At 46.0% G+C, this 23,791-nt stretch overlaps 1 protein-coding gene across 1 annotated transcript in view; it reads right to left on the bottom strand.

Annotated features, from left to right (window-relative positions):
- Positions 1-7,233, bottom strand: part of LOC147121682 (putative voltage-dependent R-type calcium channel subunit alpha-1E) — a 1,254,166-nt gene extending 1,246,933 nt beyond the window's left edge. Inside the window, exons 1-2 of the mRNA XM_085977984.1 lie at positions 7,096-7,233; positions 5,768-5,907 (exon numbers count right to left, since the gene is read on the bottom strand). Coding sequence (XP_085834110.1) covers positions 5,768-5,907; positions 7,096-7,233 — 278 coding nt within the window. The remainder of the gene's footprint in view (positions 1-5,767; positions 5,908-7,095) is intronic.
- Between the last annotated feature and the right edge of the window lie 16,558 nt (positions 7,234-23,791).

Raw genomic sequence — 23,791 nt, 5'->3', positions numbered from 1 at the left:
ATGGCTGAATAAATGTCTAGCACAAGCTAGCTGTTCATAATGAAAACGTCTATTTATTTATAAACATAACAGGAATGTCGACTGCAATTGGCGGACTTTCAAACAACAATTCGAACTCTACATTGCCGCCATCGGGTTCGGTATGATGCCAGATGCAAAGAAAATAGCATTACTGCTCATGGTTGCAGGCCGCAGGTGATAGAGGTATTTAATACGTTTGTATTTAATCAAGAGGAGGACAGAGAAAAAATGGTCGATGTGCTAAAGAAGTTTGATACACATTGTTCTCCCAAAAAGAATGAGACCTATGAGAGGTACGTGTTCCGTTCACGGACTCAGCAGCAAAATGAGACTTTTGATAGCTTTGTGACCGATCTGAAACTGAAAGCACAGACATGTAATTTCTCTGAACTGAAATCATCCATGATTCGTGAACAGATTGTGTTTGGTATTCATGTTAAAAAGGTCAGGGAATGTTTGTTGAGTGAAACCAAACTAACATTGGAGAATGCTGTGAAAATATGCCATGCCAGTGAGCTAGCTCAACAGCACGCAAAGACTTTCAGTGAAATTAATAATGATGCGACTGTAATGAGTGACTGTGCTGCTGTCGGTGCTGTGTCCTACAAAGGGAAGAAACATGGGCAGAACAGAAATGCAAAGCAATCGGAGGATGGAATTTTTAATTGTAAACGCTGTGGTTACCAGCACCAGCCAAGACAAGCCCAGCGTTTGGGAAAATGTGCACAAAATGTAATGGAAAGAATCACTTTGCCAAACAATGCTTTTCAAAAGTAAAAACAAAGAAAGGGCAACAAGTCAATGTGATTGAGTGCACTGATTTAAGTGAGACATTTTTTGTAGGAATGGTGTCATGTGACAATATAGAAAATGATACAGAAAATGTGCAGCCCTCAGGAATGGACAATGCTGAACATAAAGTTAATGCAGTAAAAGAGGACAAATGGATGATGCCACTGCAGGTAAATGGAGCATTAGTTACATTGAAACTAGGCACTGGGGCAAAAGCAAACTTTCATTATGAGTGACATTAAAAATATGAAAGAAAAGCCCAAAATACAGAAAAAGTCAGTACTACTGAAGAACTATAATGGTCAGAAACTAGATAGCTTAGGTGTATGCCGAATTAAAGTGACAGTCCAAGACAAAGTGCATCATCTCATGTTTTCTGTTGTGGCTGTAGGACTTGATTCACTGCTAGGTGACAAAGCTGGTGAGGACTTAGAACTGGTCAAGAGAGTCTACCGTATAAACTGTGCCATAAGCAGACCAGATGACTCGCTGGATTCTGTAGTGAGTAATTTCCAGGATGTGTTCAAAGGATTTGGAGTTCTACCATTCATTTACAAGATCCAGCTAAAGGAGGATGCTCAGCCAGTGGTGCATGCTCCACGGAGAGTTCCAGCACCCCTGCGTGACCGGCTCAAGAAAGAACTGGACAGAATGACCACACTAGGAGTCATCAGGAAAGTCAAAGAGCCAACAGACTGGGTTAACTCCATGGTATGTGTAAAGAAAAAGAACAATGATCTAAGAGTATGCATGGATCCAAAGGACTTAAATGCAAACATAAAACGTGAACACTACCAAATTCCCAAGCGAGAAGAAATCACCAGTGAAATGTCAGGTGCCAGATACTTCACAAAGCTCGATGCCTCACAAGGATTTTGGCAACTAAAACTGGATGAAGAGAGCACCAAATACTGTACCTTCAACACACCATTTGGCAGGTATTGTTTCCTCAGAATGCCTTTTGGGATAATATCTGCATCTGAAATCTTTCATAGAGCGATGGAACACATAATTGAAGGTCTGGAAGGAGTTCGGGTCTACGTTGATGACATCATCATCTGGGGCTCCACACTGAAAGAACACAATGAGAGACTGACTAAAGTGCTACAGAGCATACGCCGGAATGGACTGAAGCTCAACAAAGCCAAGTGTCAGTTTGGCGTCCAGGAAGTCACTTTCCCAGGAAATAATCTATCTGGTAAAGGAATAGAGCCAGATATGGTAAAAGTAAACGCCATACTCAAAATGCCCCGACCCACTGACAAAAAAGGAGTGCTACGCATCATGGGGATGATAAACTTCATTGGAAAGTTCATTCCTAACTTGTCAGCCAAGACAGCCTGTCTGCGAGACCTACTACATAAAACAAATGAGTTTGCATGGACAGAAAGACATGAACAAGAGTGGATGAACCTCAAAACAGTGCTGACAACCACACCTGTACTCACCTTCTTTGACCCAACAAAGAGAATCAAAGTGTCAACGGATGCATCAAAAGATGGCTACAAGCAGAGGGTGAAGATTGGAAGCCTGTTGCCTATGCCTCCAGGTCTATGACTGATTCTGAATGTCGATACGCCCAGATTGAAAAGGAATGTCTAGGCTTGGTAGTTGGACTAGAAAAGTTCCATGGCTACATATATGGACTTCCCACCTTCACAGTTGAGACAGACCACTGCCCACTGGTTGCCATCGTAAAAAAAAAACCTGAATGAGTTTCAGGTCTGAATGACTCAAGATGAAGCTGCAAAGATATGACTTTGAACTGATCTACACACCAGGCAAACACATAGTCCCCACAATGAGTCATGTGAGCTCTACTGAGGAAGACGTGGATGTTCATGTGAGTATGGTCACTGCTGCGCTGCCCGTGTCAGACACAAAATCAAAGCAAATAGCAGAAGAAACAGTAAAAGATACAGTATTACAAACAGTAATAGAGAACATTCATCATGGTTGGCCAAAAGGTTCCTGTCCAAAGTACATTCACAACAGGTCAGAGTTGAGTGTCGCAAGTGGACTATTACTAAAACAGAATAGAATAGTCATTCCACAGGCTCTACGTCGAGACATGCTTAAAAGGATTCATGAGGGACACCTCGGAATTGAAAAATGCAAAAGGAGAGCAAGAGACACTGTTTATTGGCCTGGCATAAGTAAGGACATTGAGAACATGATAGGCAAATGTGAGACATGTCAGAAACACCAAAACAAACAAGCAAAGGAACCAATGATTGTAGCTGACTTACCAACATCAAAAGGTTGGTATGGACCTTTTTCATTTGAATGGTAAAGACTATCTATAAGTGATTGACTACTATTCTAACTATCCTGAGATGGCGCTGCTCTCAAGCACATCAGCAAGCAGTGTCATAATGCATGTTAAATCCATCTTCGCCAGACATGGGATTCCCAGGATTGCCGTTAGCGACAATGGTCCATGCTTCAACTGTAAGGAGTGGCAACAGTTTGCAGTACATTATGACTTTCAGCACATCACATCCAGTCCTCTGTATGCTCAGTCGAATGGTAAGGCAGAGAAAGGTGTTCAAGTTCTCAAACAGCTACTGAAGAAAGCAACAGAAAGCAAGTCTGATTCTTATCTCGCCCTGCTGAGCTACCGAGCCTCCGCTTTAGACTGTGGTTCTTCACCTGCTGAACTCCTAATGGGTCGCAAGTTGCGCACCATGCTACCCTGCTGTGCAAAAGAAAAGCAGAGTAAGGAACTGAGACAGAGACTTCAACTGTTAAAGCTGAAACAGAAATCAATCTATGACAAGTCACCCAAAACTCTGAAACCATTGACAAGCGATGATGTTGTCAAGATTGAAGATCCAGATGCATGGAACAGGAAAGCTACAGTTCTTGAGGAAGTAGGACCAAGGTTAGAACTGAGGAAGGACAGATTCTCAGGAGGAACCGCTGTTCCCTCCTGAAAACACAAGAAACTATCCAAGAGCAAATCGATGACAATGCCGCAACTGAATCTTGTCACTCACCACCAGAACAATCTAACACAAACACACAAACAGGCTCTCATGCAAACACATCAGACTTACCTGTGCTGAGAAGATCCAGACGTGAAGTAAAAAAGCCTGATAGACTTAATCTTTGAGTACAAAGAAAACTATAATAAAAGAATGAAAAGCTTAGAGTTCATAAAGTAAAGCTTTGAAAATGTGTTGACTGTTGTGAAGATGTTTATGTCGTTAAGTAAAAAAAAACAAGTTCATTCGAAGGTTTATAGAGCACTAACAAAAGTGTTACTGATATCATCTTTATCGTTTTTCTTGAAAGTTGATTGATATTGATTTTGTTTAACCTCAAAGGAAGGGGGATGTAATGATCAGTGACATGTCATTCTAGAATGGTACACGAGGTGGAGCTGTATGTTTAGTGGTGGGCTACCCACAAGGCAGTAGTCAAGATGGATGCCTGTATACTAGTCCACATGGCTGAATAAATGACTAGCACAAGCTAGCTGTTCATAATGAAAATGTTTATTTATTTATGAACATAACATATTGGTCCCATGTGTTTGGATATCTACTTCCTTTCTTACCACTTAGTTCTTAGATTACACTTCATTCCCAAACCTTTTCACAGCACTTATCCTTGCCTTGAGTTCCCTAACAGATCTGGGTAAACTAACAGGCCAAATTTTGTCTGATAACGCTCAAGTGAAGCGCCCTGGGACAGTTTATTGTGTCAAAGGTGCAATATAAATGCAAGTTGTTGTCAGTGCTGTCTGGTAATGGCTTTTAGCTGCTGGACTCATTTGATTCCTTCATAAGAAAGAAAGAGAGAACGAGCTCACATTTCTATCGAAGCTTTCACAACCTCAGTACATCGAAAAGTGCTTCACAATAAATTTAGTTTTGAGGTGTGGTCACTATTGTAATGTAGGAAACGTGGCAGCCAATTTGTGCACAGCAAGATCCCACAAACAACCAGATAATCTGTTTTTAATGATATTGGTTGAGGGATAAATGTTGGCCAGGACACCTCATCTGAAAGACGGCACCTTCGACAGTGCAGCACTCACTAAGTACTGTACTGGAGTGTCAGCCTGGATTATGGGCTCAAGTCTCCAGAGTGGGACTTGAACCCACGACCTTCTGACTCAGAGGCGAGAGAGCCAGCTGAGCCATGGCTGACACCAAGATAAGATCTCACTTGCAGACTTCAAAAGCGACTGAAGCATCACATTAAACCTCGCTTTAAGTTAAATGTATTCAGGTAGACTTCTCTCCTTACTTCACCGTGGAAATTAATGCTCACCTACCCACCCACCCCCAATGCCCCAGACCATGAAGAGAGAAAAGGGTCTGATGGAACCCGATATCATCAGTTTCTCCAGTCCCATCACAATGCCCCAAGACCTCCTGGGACTCCTGCTCCATCCGTCAATACGGTGTCCCAATATAATGCCTGCCCTCGGACACTCGAAGGCTGCAGGGCCTCTGGGGGCCTCTGGGGAAAGGCCGAAGTCTATTCAGGCAAGTTTCTAATTTTAGTGCCACTCACCAGGACAATCTAAAGGCCTTCTTACCATGCTCCTATTTCGACAATCTCACCATCCACTAGCCCCTCATACCTCTTCTAAGAAAAGAGAAGACTGAGGGGAGACCAAATAAAGGTCTTTAAAATTATGAAGGGGTTTGATAGGTTAGATGTAGAGAAGATTCAGGAGAAACTTATTTACCCAGAGAGTGGTGACAATATGGAACTCGCTACCACAGGGAGTTGTTGAGGCGAATACCATAGATGCATTTAAGGGGAAGCTGCATACGTGCATGAGGGAGAAAGGAATAGAAGAATATGCTGTAGGGGAGATGAAGAGGGTTGGGAGGAGGTTTGTGTGGAGCATAAACACCAGCATAGACCTGCTGGGCCGAATGGCCTGTTTCTGTGCTGTACATTCTATGTAGTAAAGGAGCCTGGAGTCACTTACCCACTCAGGACTACGATGAAATCCATTACGTTCCACCCATTCCGAAGATATGATCCTTTATGGAACACAAATCCCAGAGCCACAATTTTAATCCCAGCCTCGAAGCAGAAGATCCCAATAAAATAGGGCTCAGTTTGTTCCTAGAGGAGGAGAAGGGCAGTGGGAATAAAAAGGGAGACAACAGGATTGACCACTTATCGAAAGATTAAGAGAATGTTTTTTTACCACCTATGATATCAGAGAACGACTTTGACTGAAAGTTGGTTTCCCAAGGTAACCCATAAAATGGGGACAAATATGCCCCCTCCAACACCCCAGCCCCCGCCAACCCCATCCATGGCTGAGGGGATAATGATCATATATAAGGGGGGACCCCAGTCCTATATTCCAGTTCCTTAGCCATGCACCCAGCTCCTCACCCACCCACCCAGCTCCTCACCCACCCACCCACCCAGATCCTCACCCACCCACCCAGCTCCTCGCCCACCCACCCAGCTCCTCGCTCACCCACCCAGCCCCTCGCTCACCCACCCAGCCCCTCGCCCACTCACCCAGCCCCTCGCGCACCCACCCAGCTCCTCACCCACCCACCCACCCCTCGCCCACCCACCCAGCTCCTCGCTCACCCACCCAGCCCCTTGCTCACCCACCCAGCCCCTCGCCCACTCACCCCCCCACCCAGCTCCTCGCTCACCCACCCAGCCCCTCGCTCACCCACCCAGCCCCTCGCTCACCCACCCAGCCCCTCGCCCACTCACCCAGCCCCTCACCCACCCACCCAGCCCCTCGCCCACCCAACCACCCACCCAGCCCCTCGCCCACCCACCCACCCCTCGCCCACTCACCCAGCCCCTCGCCCACCCACCCAGCCCCTCGCCCACCCACCCAGCTCCTCGCCCACCCACCCACCCCTCGCCCACTCACCCAGCCCCTCGCCCACCCACCCACCCCTCGCCCACCCACCCAGCCCCTCGCCCACCCACCCACCCAGCCCCTCGCCCACCCACCCAACTCCTCACCCACCCGCCCACCCACTCAGCCCCTCGCCCACCCACCCAGCCCCTCGCCCACTCACCCCTCGCCCACTCACCCCTCGCCCACCCACCCAGCCCCTTGCCCACTCACCCCTCGCCCACCCACCCACCCCTCGCCCACCCACCCAGCCCCTCGCCCACCCACCCACCCCTCGCCCACCCACCCAGCCCCTCGCCCACCCACCCACCCCTCGCCCACCCACCCAGCTCCTCGCTCACCCACCCAGCCCCTCGCCCACCCACCCAGCTTCTCACCCCCCCACCCAGCTTCTCACCCCCCAGGTCCTCACTCACCAGACTTTTGGCCATGGGAGTCTTGTCTCCGTTTGGCAGGTGCTGCTCCAGGGCCAGTACGACACAGTTGGCAATGATGGTGGCCAGAATCATGTATTCGAATGGAGTGAAAGGGTTAAGGAAAACTGGACATGCCATTGCCAAGAAACACACAGAGACTGTTAGCGAGTCACAATTCCTGAACTCAGGCACTGCCAGAATTACCCACTGCACAACCTGCTCCACGTCTGCTCCCTCAGGCTCCGCACCCTCTCTTGCACCAAGGCATACCATCCCTCCACAGACACGTACCTAGCAACCACTCCAGGGACAAGTACACATGTATTATTGCACTTGCTCCATATACACGTATATTATATTCTAGCACTCCCTCCAGAGATATTAAGGGGGTTATTTGGATGATAGGTTAGAAACAGGCACTAAATGGGTGCAGTGCTAATAAGACTAGCCTATTTGAAAGTGTGGATTTGGCACACAATTTTGGTCGTATTTGCTGAGTACCATAATTTGAACTTGCCTGGAGGCGCCAGAACAGACACCTGTAGGTTTAGCACTCAAGTTTTGATTAGAAGCAATTTTCATGGTGCAGTATATGTAGGCCCCTCACATCCACTTCCACTGAGGGGGTGGAGTGCTCTGGCTGGCACATAGTGGCATGTTCAGGATAACTCAAGGACCGAGGGAGTGGGTGCACAGATGCTCAGATGCGGCACTGGAGGTCCTGGTGGACGAGATCCAGAGGAGGAGGGCTGTCCTGTACCCATGCGGGGGGGGGTGGGGTGGGGGGAAGAGTCCACCTCGCCCTCCTGTCCCTCCAGTCTCTGTCTCCTGCAGCAGCTGGTGCTGCTCTGCCTGGCTGCAAGTCCTCCTCTCATTCCTCCTGCAGACCAAGGGGGACCTTTAGCAAGATGCCGATGACCAAGCATGACTATTCTCCTGGTGAGTCCTATAAGGTGCCCAATAAGGTACAGTAGCACAGCACTTACTCTTTTTAGGTGAAGTCCTCAGTGAATTTCCAGAAATTCCAGTGTTCATGAAGTCTTGTCAAAGTGTCCCAGAAACTCTTTGATGTTTTACAAAAGTCCTCTTCAAATCTCCAGCAGAAAATGAACAGTAAAAGTTGACATACTTTTAAGTAGCACTCAAGATACTCAGCAACAATTGTTTACTCACAATCAGTTGGTCGCTGTTAGGAGCGGGCGTTAGGTCAAGCGCTGGCCAACAAAATGCTGTGCAGCCGCTTTAATGAGCAGAGCAGAAAATTTCAGTACGAAGCAGCTTCTTAATGATCTTCCCGCAGGGACATAATCACCACACTGCAACTCCTTTACCAAGATCGGAATTTGTGCTAAATGCAAGCAAAATCAAACTTTCAGTTTAAGTCACCATCATGGCCACCTCGGATGCCCTTTGACGTAAGAAAACTACTAGGCACTTGGTCTAAGCGTTAAACAAAGCTTTAATCAACTGTTTTAATCAACACTTGTATTATAGCACTCCCTCCAGAGACACGTACGCTTGTATTATAGCACTCCATCCAGAGAAATATGCACACTTGTTTTATAGCACTCCCTCCAGAGACACGTACACTTGTATTATTGCACTTCCTCCAGAGACACATACACTTGTATTATAGCACTCCCTCCAGAGACACGTGCACTTGAATTATAGCACTCCCTCCAGAGACACGTGCACTTGAATTATAGCACTCCCTCCAGAGACACGTGCACTTGAATTATAGCACCCCCTCCAGAGACACGTGCACTTGAATTATAGCACCCCCTCCACAGACACGTGCACTTGTATTATAGCACTCCCTCCAGAGACACGTACACTGATATTATAGCACTTCTCCAGATACACGTACACTTGTATTATTGCACGCCCGGCAGGGACACGTACACTTGTATTATAGCACTCACACCAGAGACAGGTACACCTGTATTATAGCACTCCCTCCAGAGACACGTACATTTAAATTTTAGCACTCCATCCAGAGACACCTACACTAGTATTATAGCACTCCCTCCAGAGACTTGTACACTTGTATTATAGCACTCCCTCCAGCGACACGTACACCTGTATTATGAAAGCCCTCCCTCCAGAGACACGTACACTTGTATTATAGCACTCCATCCAGAGAGAAGCACACTTGTATTATAGCACTCCATCCAGAGACACGTACATGTGTATTATAGCACTCCCTCCCTCCAGACATACGCTTGTATTATAGCACTCCCTCCAGAGACAGGAACACTTCTATTGTAACACTCCCTCCAGAGACACGTACACTTGTATAATAGCACTCCCACCAGCAAGACGTACACTTGTATTATGGCACTCCCTCCAGAGACACATGCACTTGTATTATAGCACAACATCCAGAGACACTTACACTTGTATTTCAGCACTCCCTCCAGAGAAACACACACTTGTTTTATAGCACTCCCTCCAGAGACGCGTACATTTGTATTATATCACTCTCTCCAGAGACACGTACACTTGTATTATAGCACTCCCTCCAGGGAAACGCACACTTGTATTATAGCACTCCCTCCAGAGACGCGTACACTTGTATTATATCGCTCTCTCCAGAGACGCGTACACTTGTATTAAAGCACTCCATCCAGAGAAACACACACTTGTTTTATAGCACTCCCTCCAGAGACGCGTACACTTGTATTATATCACTCTCTCCAGAGACACGTACACTTGTATTAAAGCACTCCCTCCAGAGAAACGTACACTTGTATTATAGCACTCCATCCAGAGAAACATACACTTGTTTTATAGCACTCCCTCCAGAGACACGTACGCTTGTATTATAGCTCTCCCTCCAGAGACACGTACACTTGTATTATAGCACTCACTCCAGAGACACGTACGCTTGTATTATAGCACTCCCTCCAGAGACCCGTACGCTTGTATTATAGCACTACCTCCACAGGCACATACATTTGTATTATTGCAATCCCTCCAGAGAACCTTACATTTGTATCATAGCAATCCCTCCAGAGACAAGTATGCTTGAATTACAGCACTGCATCCAGAGACATGTACACTTGTATTATAGCACTCCCTCCAGAGACACATACACTTTTATTATAGCACTACTTCCAGAGACACGTACACTTGTATTATAGCACTCCCTCCAGAGACACGTAAACTTGTATTATTGCATTCCCTCCAGAGACACGTACATTATTTTTATAACACTCCTTCCTGAGACACGTACACTTGTATTATAGCACTCCCTCCAGAGACACGTACACTTGTATTATAGCACTCCCTGCAGAGACACGTACGCTTGTATTATAGCACTCCCTCCAGGGATCCCATGCTCCCCAGTCTCGGTCTGTGCGAAGATATATTTTGAACAGGAGGGGTACCCCGCCTCCACACAGGGACAAGAGAATGGCTCAGGGCTGGCGGAGCAGGCTGGTCTGTAAATCCATTCTGCCTGTTTTAAAGTTTAAGACGATCAAAGGGGGGTGGAAGATGCTTTTACTGCCCGAGTGGGAGGAGCAATACCCACTCGAATTTCGTGACCCATCATCGGCACGTGATGATCGGGGTTTATTTAAGCATGTTGTTTCAAATGTTTAATGTGTTTTTTATTTTGTGTTACAACTCCAAGTTGAGCAGACGCGTAGGACCCTCTCCGTGCTTGGGATCATTTTGATTACATTGTGTAACTAAGATTGCAACATTTTGTAATAAGTTATGATGTAAAAAAAGTGATTGTAAATTTGGTTTACATTGTATAATTTTACAAAGGTGTAGGGGTATGAGACCCCTTATTGCAAACTGAAGTATCTGTAAGATGCCTACCGTACCATGGTTTTTTTCTTGAATTTTAGGGGAATAGACGGGACGGGGATCAGTTGCAGATAGCTATTAGGTAAATACAGGGGATGGTTGTTTGTGAGGGGTCAGAAATTATTGCTCATTTCTTCAAGAGGATACTACAAGCAAGCTGGAAGTATCCAAGGGCGGACTGTAAGAATTCGCAATAATTTACAGTGCTGAAGATTAATTTTTTTGATTAATGAATCCCTGGGCGTTGTGCTTTTAAATTTCCAGGGGTAAAAATGGCTGTCACACCACATGGTCGAAGACAAAGGACTTGGAAAGCAGCTTTCTGTGTCTGGAAGTAAGGTTCAATGGAGCTGCCAATCAAAGGGGAGTCCCCACCCCCCCTGCAGCAGGACAATCGATGCCCGTTTACAAAACGTTCTACAATGTTGACTCTAAGAGCGAGTGCTTGAAACTGCCAGCATGAACAAAGGAACTTTGTTTGCGAAGCACTCAAGACTGTCAATCAATTGTGGTTCCAGATGACCACAGGACAATGCTTTGTTTACAAAGCAATTGAATGCTATTAGCATTTGTTTGTATATCGAGTGGATACATCGAAACTGCAGAAGAGACTTTTGGATCTTGAATGGGATCCATTTAAGAATTGAATGGGTTTAAATCACCTAGCATTCTGGACAATAGAGCAGTTGTATTTCCCTTTTGTTTCAGCCCAGGGAGCTCCGGAAGACACATTAACCCAGTCCAACCACTCTGAGTTAGACAATCACAGCTTTCTCTTGTGTATTGGACACTTTGGGTGGCAATTTTGCACACAGCCCTTGCAAGGCAGAATGGCAGGGGGCTCACCAGGTATATAAGATAGCTGCTGAGAAGCTATCTCTCTCTCTCTTTCTACTTCACTGGACCACAGGTGTCCAGGGTGTTCTGACTCCTCAACAAGACTACCTAGCAAGGAGTTTGGGGTGGCGATTTAAGGGAATTGCTAAGATTGTTTAAGTAACATTGGAGCCATTTTATCCCTCGTTTTCGCCATCTGCAACCCCCTGTTATATAGTTTTACTGTAATTGCTGTGTTCGTGTGGTACAGTTTATTCTTTTCATTGTAGTTTATTTAGATAATAAAACTTGATTTTTCTCTCATCCAAACCACTTGTCCGTTTTAAAATCATAAATTATAAGTTCCTCCACTCAGCACTGAAGGAGGGGTAGCGATTCGAAACCGCTGTTTGTAAATTGGTTTAGAGTGCAGCAGCAAAAGGCTGCTGACCAGGTGAATTACCGTAAACCAGGTAAAAGGCGGGAATTGGTCAGAGCTCAGAGGCAAAGGCTGCTGACCAGGTAAATTACCATAAACCAGTTAAAAGATGCCTCCCTTACAGCACTCCTTCCAGAGACACATACACTTGTATTATAGCACTACTTCCAGAGACACGTGCACTTGTATTATTGCACTTCCTCCAGAGACACGTACACTTGTATTATAGCACTCCCTCCAGAGACCCATACACTTGTATATTATCACTCACTCCAGAGACAGGTACAATTGTATTATAGCAATCCCTCCAGAGACACGTAAACTTATATAATAGCACTCCATCCAGACACGTACACTTGTATATTAGCAATCCATCCAAAGAAAAGTACATTTGTATTATTGCATTCCCTCCATGGACACGTACACTTCTTTATAGCACTTGTAATATAGCATTCCCTCCTGAGACACATACACTTTTATTAAAGCACTCCCTCCGGAGACACGTACATATCTGTTATAGCACTCCCTCTAGAGACACGTACACTTGTATTATTGCATTCCCTCCACAGACACGTACACTTGTATTATTGCACTCCCTCCAGAGACACGTTCGTTTGTATTATAGCACAACATCCAGAGACACTTACACTTCTACGATAGCACGCCCTCCAGAGACAGGTATACTTGTAATATTGCACTTATTCCAGAGAGTCTTACACTTGTATTACTGCACTCCCTCCAGAGACACGTACACTTGTATTACAGCATACCCTCCAGAGACACGTACACTTTTATAATAGCACTCCCTCCAGAGACATGTAGACTTGTATTACAGCACTCCCTCCAGAGACACATACACTGGTATTGTAGCACTCCCTCCAGAGACACGTACACTTGTATTATAGCACTCCCTCCAGAGACACATACACTGGTATTGTAGCACTCCCTCCAGAGACACGTACACTTGTATTATAGCACTCCCTCCAGAGACACGTACACTTGTATTATAGCACTCCCTCCAGAGACTAGTACACATGTATTATAGCACTCCCTCCAGAGACTAGTACACTTGTATTATAGCACTCCCTCCAGAGACTAGTACACTTGTATTATAGCACTCCCTCCAGAGACTAGTACACTTGTATTATAGCACTCCCTCCAGAGACTAGTACACTTGTATTATAGCACTTCCTCCAGGGACACGTACACTTGTATTATACCACTCCCTCCTTAAACAGGTACACTTGTATTATAGCACTCCCTCCAGAGATTCATACACTTGTATTATACCACTCCATCCAGAGACACGTGCACTTGTATTATTGCATTCCCTCAAGAGAAACGTACACATGCATTATAGCACTCCCTCCAGAGACACGTACACTTGTATTACAGCTCTCCCTCCAGAGACACATACACTTGTATTATAGCACTCCCTCCAGAGACACATACACTTGCATTGTATGTAATATCTCCAAATTTGCAGACGACACAAAGCTGGGTGTGAGGGTAAGCTGTGAGGAGGATGTCGTGAAACTCCAGTATGATTTGGACAGGTTGGGTGATTGGGCAGAAACATGGCAAATGCACTATAATGTGGATAAATGTGAGGTTATCCACTTTGGTGGCAAAAACAGGAAGGCAGATTATTATTTGAATGGCAATAGATTGGGAGAAGGGGAAGTGCAGAGAGACCTGGGTGTTCTTGTGCACCAGTCGCTGAAGGTAAACATGCAGGTGCAGCAGGCGGTTAAGAAGGCAAATGGTATGTTGGCCTTCGTAGCAAGAGGGTTCGAGTACAGGAACAAGGATGTCTTGCTACAGTTGTACAGGGCCTTGGTGAGACCGCACCTTGAGTATTGTGTGCAGTTTTGGTCGCCTTACCTGAGGAAGGACGTTCTTGCCATGGAAGGAGTGCAGCGAAGATTCACCAGGATGATACCTGGGATGGCAGGAATGACGTATGAGGAGAGATTGTGTCGATTGGGCTTATACTCACTGGAGTTTAGAAGATTGAGAGGGGATCTCATCGAAACCTATAAAATTCTGTCAGGCTTGGACAGACTAGATGCAGGAAGGACGTTTATGATGGCCGGGGAGTCCAGAACCAGGGGTCATAGTCTAAGGATAAGGGGTAAGCCATTTAGGACTGAAATGAGGAGGAATTTCTTCACCCAGAGGGTGGTGAACCTGTGGAATTCTCTGCCACAGAGGGCAGTGGAGGCCAGTTCATTAAATATATTCAAAAAAGAGTTGGATATATTTCTTAAGGCCAAAGGGATCAAGGGATATGGGGAGAAGGCAGGGACAGGGTACTGAATTTGGATGATCAGCCATAATCTCATTGAATGGTGGAGCAGGCTCGAAGGGCTGAATGGCCTACTCCTGCTCCTATCTTCTATGTTTCTATGTTTCTATTATAACACTCGCTCCAGAGACACGTACACTTGTATTATAGCACTCCCTCCAGAGACACGTACTATTGAATTTTAGCACTCCATGCATAGACATGTACACTTGTATTAGTGCAATCCCTCCAGCGACACGTACACCTGTATTATGATAGCACTCCCTCCAGAGAGACGTACACTTTGATTATAGCACTCACACCAGAGACACATACACTTTTATAAAACCACACACTCCAGAGACACATACACTTGAATTATAGCACTCCCTCCAGAGACAAGTACACTTGTTTTATAGCACTCCTGCCAGGGATACGTACACTTTGATTATAGCACTCACACCAGAGACACATACACTTGTATTACTGCACTCCCTCCAGAGACACGTACATTTGAATTTTAGCACTCCCTCCAGAGACACGTACACTTGTATTATAACACTCCTTCCAGCGAGACGTACACTTGTATTACAGCACTCCCTCCAGAGACACGTACACTTGTATTACAGCACTCCCTCCAGAGACACGTACACTTGTATTATAGCACTCCCTCCAGAGACACGTACACTTGTATTATAGCACTCCCTCCAGAGACACGTACACTTGTATTACAGCACTCCCTCCAGAGACACGTACACTTGTATTATAGCACTCCCTCCAGAGACACGCACACTTGTATTATAGCACTCCATCCAGAGACACGGACACTTGTATTATAGCACTCCTTCCAGAGAGACGTACACTTGTATTATGGCACTCTCTCCAGAGACACGTACACTTGTATTATAGCACTCCCTCCAGAGACACATGCACTTGTATTATAGCACTCCCTCCAGAGACACGCACACTTGTATTATAGCACTCCATCCAGAGACACGTACACTTGTATTATAGCACTCCCTCCAGAGACACGTACACTTGTATTATAGCACTCCCTCCAGAGACACGTACTATTGAATTTTAGCACTCCATGCATAGACATGTACACTTGTATTAGTGCAATCCCTCCAGCGACACGTACACCTGTATTATGATAGCACTCCCTCCAGAGAGACGTACACTTTGATTATAGCACTCACACCAGAGACACATACACTTTAATTATAGCACTCCCTCGAGACAAGTACACTTGTTTTATAGCACTCCTGCCAGGGATACGTACACTTTGATTATAGCCATCACACCAGAGACACATACACTTGTATTATAGCACTCCCTCCAGAGACACGTACACTTGTATCATTGCACTCCCTCCAGAGACACGTACACTTGTATTACAGCACTCCCTCCAGAGACACGTACACTTGTATTATAGCACTCCCTCCAGAGACACGTACACTTGTATTATAGCACTCCCTCCAGAGACACGCACACTTGTATTATAGCACTCCTTCCAGAGACACGTACACTTGTATTATAGCACTCCCTCCAGAGACACGTACACTTGTATTGTAGCACTCCCTCCAGAGACTCGTACACTTGTATTATAGCACTACATCCAGACACGTACAATTGTATAATAGCACTCCCTCCAGAGACACATACACTTCTTTACAGCACTTCCTCCAGAGACACGTACACTTGTATTATAGCACTCCCTCCAGAGACACGTACTATTGAATTTTAGCACTCCATCCAGAGACAGGTACACTTGTATTTTTGCGATCCCTCCAGCCACGTACACTTGTATTATAGCACTCTCTCCAGAGACACGTTCACTTGTGTTATAGCACAAACTCCAAAGACATGTACACTTGTATTACAGCACTCCCTCCAAGACACATACACTTGTATTACAGCACTCCCTCCAGAGAGACATACACTTTGATTATAGCACTCCCTCCAGCGACATGTACACTTGTATTAAAGCACACACTCCAGAGACACGTACACTTTTATTCTAGCACTCCCTCCAGAGATACATACACTTTTATTATAGCACTCCATCCAGAGACATGTACACTGGTTTGACAGCACTCCCTAAAGAGACACGTACACTTCGATTATAGCACTCCCTCCAGAGGCACATTCACTTGTATTATAGCACTCTCTGCAGAGACACGTACACTTTGATTATAACACTCCCTCCAGAGACACATACACTTGTATTACAGCACTCCATCCAGGTATGTACACTTGTAGGAATCGATCTATCCCTAACTGAAGCACTGAAGTCGAGTCAGTTCAATAATTCAACTGAATTTAATCAAACAAGTGAACAAAACAAAAACATGCAGGAGCAACAGCAAACAGGACTTTTCAGCAGCTTGTTACATGAGGTCTGGGCTTAGAACCTCCCACTCTCTGAAGTCATGATGTCATCACGTTTCCCGCCGTTCGGGGCATCACGTGACCAATGTGATGACGTCATCACGTTATTTCAGGGCTTTTGCAGAAAGCTTATTTACACACAGCCAACAAACACAGATGCTGTCGCATTGGGTTAAAGACAGTTATGCATTTGTACAGAAGGTCATTGGTGGTTTTCCCACACACTTGTATTATTGCACTTCCTCCAGAGACAATTACACTTGTATTACAGCACTCCCTCCAGAGACTCATACACTTGTATTATAGCACTCCCTCCAGAGACACGTACACTTGTATTACAGCACTCCCCCCAGAGACACGTACACCAATTCCAATTCAATTCAAATGCTTTATTGGCATGAAAGTTTACAGAGAACCATATTGCCAAAGCTTACATAGCAAAAAGGTACAGTTTTCCAACATTCTGTAGGTGTCAATCGATTTGACATTTGTTGGGTACATACAATATTACTTTTAACAATATTAATTTTAAACAGTCTTACTTTTAAACAGTCCTCAGGTTGTGACATGTTGTTACATATTTGGCCCCAAGGTATGGTCTGTCTCCTTCTCCCAGGACTAATCTCAATTTTGACAGGTCATCCAATTCCTTGAAATCTGGGGTTGTTTGGCTTAGCTTGTTGAATAATATGTTTCTTGATGTGTTGAATTTTTCTCATTTTAGGAGGAAATGCATTTCTGTTTCAACCTCGCCGGCCAGACAGTGATCGCATATTCTATTCTCTCTAGGCGACACCTACACTTGTATTATAGCACTCCCCCCAGAGACACGTACACTTGTATTATAGCACTCCCTCCAGAGAGACGTACACTTGTATTATAGCACTCCCTCCAGAGACACGTACACTTGTATTATAGCACTCCCTCCAGAGACACGTACACTTGTATTATAGCACTCCCTCCAGAGACACGTACACTTGTATTATAGCACTCCCTCCAGACACGTTCTCTTGTATTATAGCACTCCCTCCAGACACCTACACTTGTATTATAGCACTCTGTCCAGAGTAACGCATACTTGTATTATAGCACTCCCTCCAGAGAAACGTACACTTGTATTATTGCACTCCCTCCAGAGAGACGTACACTTGTATCATAGCACAAACTCCAGAGACACGTACACTTGTATTATAGCACCCCCTCCAGAGACAAGTATATTTGTATAAAAACACTGCATCCAGAGACACGTATGCTTGTATTAAAGCACTCACTCCGGAGACAGGTACACCTGTATTATAGCACTCACTCCAGGGAAACGTACACTTGTATTATAGCACTCCCTCCAGAGACTCGTACATTTGTTTTATTGCATTCCCTCCAGAGACACGTATACTTGCATTATAGCACTCGCTCCAGAGACACATACAGTTGTAGTATAGCACTTACTCCAGAGAGACTTACACTTGTATTATAGCATGCCCTCCAGAGATACACACACTTGTATTATAGCACTCCCTCCAGAGACACGTATACTTGCATTATAGCACTCGCTCCAGAGACACATACAGTTGTAGTATAGCACTCACTCCAGAGACACATACACTTGCATTACAGCACTCCATCCAGTGAGACGTACACTTGTATTATAGCATTCCCTCCAGCGACAAGTACTGTATTATGATAGCACTTCCTCCAGAGAGACGTACACTTGTATTATAGCACTCACACCAGAGACACATACACTTTTCTTACAGCACTCTCACCTGAGACTCGTACCCTTGTATTGTAGCACTCCCTCCAGAGACAAATAAACTTGTATGAAATCACACCCTCCAGAGACACATACACTTGTATTATACCACTCCCCGCAGAGACATGAACACTTGTTGTCATAAATCGCAACTTCTACAAGAAGTAACTGAGGAAGTACTACTGGACGTCCAGCTGAGAGCGCCATCCGAGGAGTATAAATACTCGGGAATGGGCCCAACTTAGCCAGAGACAATCTGGAAACAGGAAGCTCGTGACTACTAACTAGACCTCCATGTTTTGTTTCAAGTCGATTAAAGCCTTGCTTTATGTTCAACCAAGTGCGTAGTGAGTCTTTATTACGTCACTTGTATTAAAGCACACCCTCCAGAGACACATACACTTGTATTATAGCACTCCCTCCAGAGACACGTACACTTGTATTATAGCACTCGCTCCAGAGACACGTACACTTGTATTATAGCACTCGCTCCAGAGACACGTACACTTGTATTATAGCACTCCCTCCAGAGACACGTACACTTGTATTATAGCACTCGCTCCAGAGACACGTACACTTGTATTATAGCACTCGCTCCAGAGCCACCTACACTTGTATTATAGCACTCCCTCCAGAGACACGTACACTTGTATTATAGCACTCCCTCCAGAGACACGTACACTTGTATTATAGCACTCGCTCCAGAGCCACGTACACTTGTATTATAGCACTCCCTCCAGAGACACGTACACTTGTATTATAGCACTCCCTCCAGAGACACGTACACTTGTATTATAGCACTCCCTCCAGAGACACGTACACTTGTATTATAGCACTCCCTCCAGAGACAAGTACCCTTGTATTATAGCACTCCCTCCAGAGACACATACACTTGTATTACAGCACTCCACCCAGAGGCACGTACACTTGTATTATAGCACTCCCTCCAGAGACACATATACTTGAATGATAGCACTCTCTCCAGAGACAAGTACACTTGTATTATTGCATTCCCTCCAGCGACAACTACTGTATTATGATAGCACTCCCTCCAGAGAGACGTACACTTGTTGTGGTTGACTCTTAATGCCCTCTGAAATGGCCTAGCAAGCCACTCAGTTGTAAACAACCGCTACGAAAAACAATAAGAATAAAACCGGACGGACCACCCGGCATCGACCTCGGCACTGTAAACGACAATGGCAACGGCAAACCCAGCCCTGTCGACCCTGCAAAGTCCTCCTTACCAACATCTGGGGACTTGTGCCAAAATTGGGAGAGCTGTCCCACAGACTAGTCAAGCAACAGCCTGACATAGTCATAATTACCGAATCATACCTTATAACCAATGTCCCAGACACCACCATCACCATCCCTGGGTAGGCCCTGTCTCACCGGCAGGACAGATCCACCAGAGGTGGTGGCACCGTGGTATACAGTCGGGAGGGAGTAGCCCTGGGAGTCCTCAACATTGACTCAGGACCCCATGAGGTCTCATGGCATCAAGTCAAACATGGGCAAAGAAACCTCCTGCTAATTACCACCTACCGCCCTCCCTCAGCTGATGAATCAGTAGTCCTTCATGTTGAACACCAATTGGAAGAAGCACTGAGAGTAGCAAGGGCACAAAATGTCCTCTGGGTGGGGGACTTCAATGTCCATCACCAAGAGTGGCTCGGTAGCACCACAACTGACCGAGCTGGCTGAGTCCTAAAGGACATAGCTGCCAGACTGGGTCTGCGACAGGTGATGAGGGAACCAACAAGAGGGAAAAACCTACTTGATCTCATCCTCACCAATCTACCTGTTGCAGGTGCATCTGTCCATGACAGCATTGGTGGAAGTGACCACCGCACAGTCTTTGTGGAGACGAAGTCCCGTCTTCATGTTGAGGATACCCTCCACCGTGTTGTGTGGCACTACCACCATGCTAAATGGGACAGATTTCAAGCAGATCTGGCAACTCAAAACTGGGCATCCATAAGGCACTGTGGGCCATCAGCAGCAGCAGAATTGTATTCAGCCACAATCTGTTACCTCATAGCCTGGCATATCCCTCATTCTACCATTACCATCAAGCCGGGAGATCAACCCTGGTTTAATGAAGAGTGCAGGAGAGCATGCCGGGAACAGCACCAGGCATACCAAAAAATGAGGTGTCAACCTGGTGAGGCTACAACACAGGACTACTTGCATGCCAAACAACGGAAGCAACATGCGATAGACAGAGCTAAGCGATCTCACAACCATCGGATCAAATCAAAGCTCTGCAGTCCTGCCACATCCAGTCATGAGTGGTGGTGGACAATTAAACAGTTAACAGGAGGAGGAGGCTCCAAAAATATCTCCATCCTCAATGATGGTGGAGCCCAGCACGTGAGTGCAAAAGACAAGGCCGAAGCATTTACAACTATCTTCAGCCAGAAGTGCCAAGTGGATGATCCATCTCGGCCTCCTCCTGAGGTCCCCAGCATCACAGATGCCAGTCTTCAGCCCATTCAATTCACTCCACGTGATGTCAAGAAACGGCTGAAGACACTGGGTACTGTAAAGGCTATGGGCCCTGACAACGTTCTGGCAATAGTACTGAAGACTTGTGCTCCAGAACTAGCTGCGCCCCTAGCCAAGCTGTTCCAGTACAGCTACTACACTGGCATCTACCCGGCAATGTGGAAAATTGCCCAAGTATGTCCTGTCTACAAAAAGCAGGACAAATCCGACCCGGCCAATTACCGTCCCATCAGTCTACTCTCAATCATCAGCAAAGTGATGGAAGGTGTCGTCGACAGTGCTATCAAGCGGCACTTACTCAGCAATAACCTGCTAACTGACGCCCAGTTTGGGTTCCGCCAGGGCCACTCAGCTCCTGACCTCATTACAGCCTTGGTCCAAACATGGACAAAAGAGCTGAACTCAAGAGGTGAGGTGAGAGTGACTGCCCTTGACATCAAGGCAGCATTTGATCGAGTGTGGCATCAAGGAGCCCTAGCAAAACTGAAGTCAATGGGAATCAAGGGGGAAACTCTCCATTGGTTGGAATCATACCTAGCACAAAGGAAGTTGGCTGTGGTTGTTGGAGGTCATTCATCTCAATCACATGACATCACTGCAGGAGTTCCTCAGGGCAGTGTCCTAGGCCCAACCATCTTCAGCTGTTTCATCAATGACCTTCCCTCCATCATAAGGTCAGAAGTGGGGATGTTCGCTGATGATTGCACACTGTTCAGCACCATTCGAGACTCGTCAGATACTGACGCAGTCCGTGTCCATATGCAGCAAGGCCTGGACAACTTTCAGACTTGGGCTGACAAGTGGCAAGTAACATTCGCACCACACACTGCCAGGCAATGACCATCTCCAACAAGCGAGACTCTAACCATCTCCCCTTGACATTCAATGGCATTACCATCGCTGAATCCCCCACTATCAACATCCTGGGGGTTACCATTGATCAGAAACTGAACTGGACCAGCCATATAAATACTGTGGCTACAAGAGCAGGCCAGAGGCTGGGAATTCTGCGGTGAGTGTCTCACCTCCTGACTCCCCAAAGCCTTTCCACCATCTACAAGGCACAAGTCAGGAGTGTAATGGAATACTCTCCACTTGCCTGGATGAGTGCAGCTCCAACAACACTCAAGAAGCTCGACACCATTCAGGATAAAGCAGCCCGCTTGATTGGCACTCCATCCACCACCTTCAACATTCACTCCCTCCACCACCGGCGCACTGTGGCTGCAGTGTGTACCATCTACAAAATGCACTGCAGCAACTCGCCAAAGCTCCTTCAACAGCACACCCTCCAGATTCACGTACACTTGTATTATAGCACTCCCTCCAGAGACACATACACTTGTATTATAGCACAAACTCCAGAGACATGTACAATTGTATTACAGCTCTCCCTTCAGAGACACGTACACTTGTATTATTGCAATTCCTCCAGAGATACGTACACTGGTAATAGAGCACTCCCTACGGCAACAAGTACACTTGTATAATTGCATTCCCTCCAGTGACACGTACACTTCTATTATAGCACTCCCTCCAGAGACAAATACACTTGTATTATAACACAACATCCAGAGACACATACACTTGTACTATAGCATGCCCTCCAGAGACACGTGCACTTGTATTATAGCACTCCCTCCAGAGACACTGTAAGATTCGCAAAATTAATATTGTCAGATAAGGGTCCTGTGGCAGAAGAGGCCTTTATTTTTAAAGACTGTTTTAAAAGAAGCCCAGAAAAGGGACACATAAAATGGCCGCCAGACCCCGTGACTAGCTTTCTGGACACTTTAAAATGGTTCCTGCAGTCCCCAGACAGGCTTTGTGGATTCAACCCACAGTAAGTTCTGGAAGCCGTTTCTGAGTAAACGAAACCAGACACGAACCCCATACATATGGATTGGATGCAGATCCAGTCAGATCGGCCTGTAGATAAAGGCCATCTAAATGTTTACCCAGACAAAGGGAAACAGTTTAATATTCATAAGGGGAGCATCAAAGACCCATTAAAGACATCAAGAAGACATTCAAAACAATGCAGGGTCATTCCAGACCAGAGATGGCCATCACCGGCCATCCCGAAAGCAGTTTAAATATAATAACTATCCCATTGTGATACAAGCCCGCCAAAAGTTAAACAAAGACTAACATTGATTTGGCGGGAGATAAAGGCTTCTTTGATAAGTATAACTGGAGTCCCAGGGTAGCCATCGGGGGTGATCAGGAAGCGATCAGGAGGCTCATCATCCTCCTTCACAGAGCACCTGCTCAGAAGGATTGAATAAGAAGAAGAACAAGGCAGCCATCAAGAAGGTGATTCAAGTCTGCGTCCCGCCCCGGGGTAACCATCGGGAAATCGTTGACAAACCCCGGGCCGCTGACAAGACAAAAGGGCAACAGCCCTACAAAAGAAACCCATGTGAAAATGGTAACCAGCTAGAGACCTCTCCAACTGTGGTCAAACAGTTGGTCTCTGTCCCCGCCGACGTCCAGGCCTGCCAGTGTCCAGCCTGCCCGTGACCTTCACCGAGAGAGAGAGAGAGAGAGAGAGAGAGAAGTGTGGCGCAGCTCGCTGTGGCTCCACTGACCACGCGGAAACAGGACGCCTGAGGGGATCAAAATGCAGACGTGTTTCAAAACTCTATAATTTTCCAACTGGATGGGTGAGCATGTTTCTGGC

The sequence above is a fragment of the Somniosus microcephalus genome, chromosome 3 (genome assembly GCF_052327205.1).
Source record: "Somniosus microcephalus isolate GS21.2 chromosome 3, FLI_Smic_1.0, whole genome shotgun sequence".
Taxonomy (NCBI): Eukaryota; Metazoa; Chordata; class Chondrichthyes; order Squaliformes; family Somniosidae; genus Somniosus; species Somniosus microcephalus.
The sequence above is the reverse complement of the archived record's forward strand: the minus strand, read 5'-3'. Positions and strand labels throughout refer to the sequence as shown.